This window comes from Rosa chinensis, chromosome 5 (genome assembly GCF_002994745.2).
Source record: "Rosa chinensis cultivar Old Blush chromosome 5, RchiOBHm-V2, whole genome shotgun sequence".
NCBI lineage: Eukaryota > Viridiplantae > Streptophyta > Magnoliopsida > Rosales > Rosaceae > Rosa > Rosa chinensis.
Genome location: NC_037092.1, coordinates 73,342,811 through 73,348,810, shown reverse-complemented (window position 1 = coordinate 73,348,810; position 6,000 = coordinate 73,342,811). Strand labels below are relative to the sequence as shown.

At 38.9% G+C, this 6,000-nt stretch overlaps 2 protein-coding genes across 2 annotated transcripts; one reads left to right on the top strand and one right to left on the bottom strand.

Annotated features, from left to right (window-relative positions):
• Positions 1 to 647: 647 nt before the first annotated feature.
• Positions 648 to 1,850, bottom strand: LOC112164017. The gene has a single exon (XM_024300262.1). It carries the CDS (start codon positions 1,848 to 1,850, stop codon positions 648 to 650), a length of 1,203 nt encoding a protein of 400 aa, XP_024156030.1.
• Positions 1,851 to 5,121: 3,271 nt separating this feature from the next.
• Positions 5,122 to 5,508, top strand: LOC112164016 (protein GLUTAMINE DUMPER 2). The gene has a single exon (XM_024300261.1). The coding sequence runs from the start codon at positions 5,122 to 5,124 to the stop codon at positions 5,506 to 5,508; it is 387 nt and encodes a 128-aa protein (XP_024156029.1).
• The last annotated feature ends 492 nt before the right edge of the window (positions 5,509 to 6,000 follow it).

The following is a 6,000-nucleotide window of genomic DNA, read 5'->3' as shown; positions in this document are numbered from 1 at the left end:
TAAATATAAACAAAACAACAACAATTATGATCGAATTAGCCAAACTCCAAAAGCAAAACAAACAAATCAATAACAATTGGCTATACAAAAAAATAAGTTAGTATTTCTTACCCGGATTATAAGTGTCATCATTTTGTGCGCTTCCCACCTTAGCCAAAGCTCTTCCAAATCCACCCTCTTTCTTCAAATACTTGTGCAATTCTACATTTGTCACCAAACTTTGAGTTTGAATGTCATCGGGAAAGAAAACCTCAACACAAGTGAAGAACCCATCCATGACCACATTATCATTCTCAATGCTTGGATTGGCATATGTGTAGTAAGGGTTCAAGAGGTAACCCGCTAAATGTAATGGACTATCAAGTCGATCACGGGCTTTTCCATCAACAATGTCAAGGATTGGACGATAGTGAGCTTCTTGATCTTTGAATGCCATTTTAATCTCCTCTTTGGCTCTAAGTAGTTCTCCATACACAAAGCCCATTGATGGCTTTCTATCCCCTTCAACAAGGCGAAGCACCTTCACTAAAGGGGCAAACACCTTCAAGCAAAGACTTACCCCATTCCGAAAAGAAGCACTCAACGCAATATTCACAGCTGCCTTTCCCTTTACACTCTTTGCATGTTTACTTTCATTCCATTCATCATTAGTAATCATCCCTCAACTCATTCTTCTTCTCCATCAAGCTTTGCAAAGTGAGGAAAGCGGTTGCAAATTTAGTGACTCCCGGCCTCACTATATCTCTTTTCTTTGTAAACTTCCTCATCAATGGCAAAGTCTTGTGATGTGCATAAATATAGATGGTGAAGCTCTTTGCATTCTCAATCACTCCTTTGAATCTAGGTAGGTTGCCAATTCCTTGAAGCATAAGATTCAAGGTGTGAGTTGCACATGAAGTCCAAACTATGTTTGGCCTCTTCAACTTCATCAAATCTCCCGCTGCCATATTATTTGAAGCATTGTTCGTCATCACTTGAACCACATTTTGTGGTCCAACATCTTCAATGCACTTGTCCACATATTCAAAAATATATGTCTCGGTGTGTGCCTCATCTGATGCTTCCTTAGAAGAAAGAAAAGTTGTGCCTTCCGCACAATTGATACACAAATTCATGATACTTATTCTTTTTCGGTCTCTCCAAGCATCGGTCATAATAGAGCAACCATTCAAAGCCCACTCTTCTTCTTGTCTCTTCAATGAACTTTTAGTTCTCTCTACCTCTTCCTTCAATAATGGCTTCCTTAATTGGTATTGGCTTTGTGGTCGGTAACCCGGGCCAAATTGACCAACCGCTTCGACAAACCTCTTGAAGCTATCACTATCAATGGCATGAAAAGGAATCCGAGCTTTATACACCCATCTAGCCAAGTATTGATGCACACTATGTGTTCTTTGCTTGAAAAGTACATCATTGATATTTTGTTGCCTCATCTTCCTACTTGCATCCAATGAAGAATCCGGATCGATGGGGGATGCAAAACTGTCCATAGGCCCAAGAGTATGCGACATTCTTCTTGTCCCTTGACTCGCTTCATTGTCTTCATCTCCTTCAAGAATGACTTCTTCCCTCACTTTTGCTTCATGTCTACTCTTTTGTTTCTTCTTAGAATTTGCCTCTTCAATAACATTCTTGCATTTGGCTTTAGCCTCATCCGAAGACTTTTTACAAGGAGCCACATTTCCCTTGATGTGGGCAATATGTTGCTTCATTCGATATATCCCACCACTGACTAATTTCCCACACAACTTACACTTCCACCTATCCAAGTTTGAAGCATCCGCCAACTCCGCATATTCCCATCCAATATCACTCGAACCACGCTTCAATGATGAACCCATCTCCGACATTGCATTAGATGCTGAGGAAGATGTAGTACCCGCAAATAAGTAAAAAGAGTATTCAGTAACCAAAACTGCAAAAGCAACAAAACAGAGCCAAACAGTAACTAAAAGGATCACAAATTCAGTAACCAAAACTGCAAAAGCAGCAAAACAGAGCCAAACAGAGGCTAATTCAAAACTCAAAAGTCCAACCAAGGTTACACATTAACTAAAACAACCTGCAATTCAATTTACCAAAACTGCAAAACAGATCCTAAAACAATTGTCCAACAGGACCAACACAGAACTGCTTATGCAAAAGCAGCAAAACCAACACAGATCTGCTTCTGCAAAACAGAGCCTAAAACAACTGCTTCTACAAAATAGAGCCTAAAACAACTACAAAACAACCTGCAAATCTGCAATTTAGTAACCAAATCCAAATCTGCAATTCAAAGTCTAAATATATCTAATTCAATATTCATCAAGCAACATTCCAACTAAGCATTATTCGAACCAACAGTAACTAATCAAGGCAGCATCAAGCATATTCAATAATCATTCAATCCAACATTCCAACCAAGCATTATTCGAACCAACAGTAACTAACCAAGGCAGCATCAAGCATATTCAATAATCATTCAATCCAACATTCCAACCAAGCATTATTCGAACCAACAGTAACTAACCAAGGCAGCATCAAGCATATTCAATAATCATTCAATCCAACATTCCAACCAAAAGCAATATTCAATATTCAACCAAGCATTATTCGAACCAAAAGCAACTAACCAAGGCAGCAACTTACCCAGAAATTGAAGATTCAAGAATTGGGGCTGGCGAGCTATGCAAATAGAGCTTGAAGAATCGAGCTTCAAGAATCAATATTCAAGAATCGAGCTTCAAGATTCGAGCTTGAAGCCTTGAACCCAGAAAGCTAGAAATCGAACCCAGAAATGGAGCTTGAAGAATCACCAGTCTTCATCCTTGAAGAATCACCGAGCTAGAAGCATTGAACCCATAAATCGAACCCAAAATCTAACCTTGAAAGCCCTGAAAAGAAATCGAACCCAGAAATTATGAGATTGAAACCCTAGAAATTGAAATTAGACTAAAACACAAACACACAAATTCGATTTACCGGTGAGCTGGACAGCTAGAGAGCTAGCTGGAGACTCAGAGAGACACTGAGAGTCTGAGGGACGAGGGAGCGGCGTTCGGATTTCGTCGAGACTTGAGAGTTCGAGTTTAGGTTTTGAGTCGAGAGTTGAGGCTGAGAGTTTGAGTTCAGTACTTCAGTTTAACAAATAACAGATTTTAAGAAAAAAAATAAAAATTACAGAACGCGCGTAGGCGCCGACAGCCCAGAGCTGCCCAGCCCCTCTTAGGCAGCCGACTTTACTCCCAGCGCCCAGCTCTCTCGACTAGGGGAGAATCGGGACGGATATGCGGCCACCTAGGTCAATTTTTCGAACCCTGCCTGCAACTTAGTTGCAAACCCAGCGAAACAAGGGTAACGCCCTGGCAACCAAGCGAAGCTAAAGATACGCTTTAGTGAACTCGTGCTTTCTCCAGATTTCTCGGTGATTGCTCTGCTCAACCTACAACATTGAGTATCGATTCGGTGATGCGAAGAGATCACAACACAAGTCTTTATTCGTAAGGCAATAAGTCATTTTCCGAAAGGCAGAGAAAAGAACCCTGTGACGAGGTCGGTGCTCTTCTCATCCAAGGAATTCTCTGACAACTGCATCCCACAGTGCTGGGACGCCTGCACACACTCAAAAGAGACTGTTTGCAACCAGACTGGTTTTGGAGTCAAACACCCCTAACAAAAGTAATTTAGTTATACATTGTCATAGTATAATAAAAATAGAGAAAAAGAAACATATGGTGGTAGTGGAAAAAGAAAGAGAGATAGAAGAGAAGGTGAAGGTGAAGGTGAAGGGTGCGGTCCTTTTCATTATGTTGCAGAGGCTCTTTATATAGGGGATACACAACCCTAGTTTCCTTCTTCAACTCTGCTTGTAATTTGCTTGAGGTTTCCTTCGATTGGTGCACAATTTAATTACTTTCAAGCCAATAAAATAATTCCATGTCATCAAGATTGAGTCATCATCTCCAATTCGTATCCAAGTATGACTGGGGAAGCCTTTGGACGTCCTAAACTCTAGAGTATTCATGTAAATATAAATTCCCGTCAAAAATCAGATTCACGCACAGCTTGACTTTTCTGTACTAAATTGGCCATAACTTCTTCTACAAAAATGATATCAACGAACCGTAAAAAGCTGTGGAAACTAAACATCTGAAGCTTTCCAAATATACAAAGATCATTATCTGGTTCGTTCTGAGCTGCTCTCAGTTCTCTGTCAAAGTTGACTGATCTGCACAGTCAGATTTCCTGATTTCGCCTTTCATGCGTCTTTTCTCCTTTACTCTACAGGAATCTAAAACAATAAAACAAACATTAATACTTTATATTAAGAGAAATAGTGTGACAAATTCAAGGAAGTATTAATATAAATGTCGCACATTATGCTCCTATCATATATAGGGATTACAAAATACATAATCTTGGAGTACAAGGATTCCTATTCTAACTCGGAGTTGGAAATCTCTCCTATTACAACTATAGAACTAATCCTAGTTTGACAAGGCACACTAAATATCAACATTCTTCAACAACTATGAAAAAAAAATAAAGTGAAAAAATATAATCATATACCAAAAAATTTGGAAAAAGAAAGTTCCACGTGAGTAGATTCATTTCTATTTCAGACTAGGTCAATTAATTTTACATATTTTTATTAGATTTTATTCTTACATTTACACAATAAAAACAATAACATTGAACAAGATTTATTGTGACAGATCAAGTAAGTCCATAAGGTAAGTTCAACCCACACCATATGGTAACTCCAACCCAGCCCATTTTCAAATCCGGGTTCGTCGCTTGGCACAGCTCAGGTCCAACTCATAGTTAGGTCGGTTGTCATTATACTACCATCAATGAGACCAGATTCCAGATTAAGGTTTTGCCATCTCCCATCTTCACAAGGCAAAGGAGATATTCACCAATTTATATAGTATTATTGCTCATCGCCATGGGTGACGTCAGGCTTAAATACCTTGATCATACATGTTTTTTCTCTCAGTTTCTCTATGATCATACACGTTTTTTTTTCTTGGTATAAATACCATGGTTGTCTTTCCCCCCAAGCTCACATTCCTCACCTACTTTCCCTCTAAACAAAACATAGATCTCCCACTACTCCAAAAAATGAGAACCACCGTAATGGCTACTATTTCACCAACAAAACTACCTTCGACGGAAGCACCACCGAACATGGTTCCTCCGGTTTCACCTTGGCACTATCCGATTCCATACCTCTTAGGCGGCCTATTGATGATGGCTATTCTTGTTGTTTGTGCTCTCTTGATCTTGGATTGCTCGTTTTGGAAGCGACACGGAGGAGGCAGCAATGCCAACAGAGATTTGGAGCCAGGTGGGGAGTCTGTGAAGGTGTTTAAAGACAAGGTTTTGGTTATAATGGCCGGAAATGAGAACCCTACTTACTTGGCCACCGCGATTCCAGTTTGCCTTACTAAAAGTACTAGTTTTGAAGAGGAATTAGAGAAGATAGAGGGAGATGATAAGGAAGAGAACTGTGAGAAATCGTAAGAGGCAGCATCATCAACACCAGTGATGAGCTAGCTGCTCTGTTTCAGATTTGGCATATTGTTGGCCTTCAAAAAAAAATTTCCTTTCAATTCTTTTGTTCTTGTTTTTCTAATTTTTTGTTTTCTGTAGTTTGATTTGGGAAATGTGAATAACTTGATGAGAGATATTTCTTGCTTTCTAGCTGTAAATTTTTTTTTTTTTGCCAATTTCCAACGCATTACTGACAGATCATGAACACTAAACGTGTGATTAATTCTCACTTGTTCAGAGACGTGTTGTATAAATTTTCGCAAAAAAAAAAAAAAAACAAAATTGTATTGTTCAAAATTTTTTTTTATAATTTTTTTTTTATAATTGGCTGGTGTAGCTTGCCTTAAAACTTGATTAATGAAATTGCATAATACAATTGGAGACTTAGAGCCTAAACCCCACAGTACAATAAGAATCAAGAGAACATCCTTAAATATTATCAAGATTCTCCACAAAATCTAT

Excerpts from the sequence above, each read along its gene's own strand:
- LOC112164017 (XM_024300262.1), bottom strand. The coding sequence starts at position 1,850 with ATGTCGGAGATGGGTTCATCATTGAAGCGTGGTTCGAGTGATATTGGA.
- LOC112164016 (XM_024300261.1), top strand. The coding sequence starts at position 5,122 with ATGGCTACTATTTCACCAACAAAACTACCTTCGACGGAAGCACCACCG.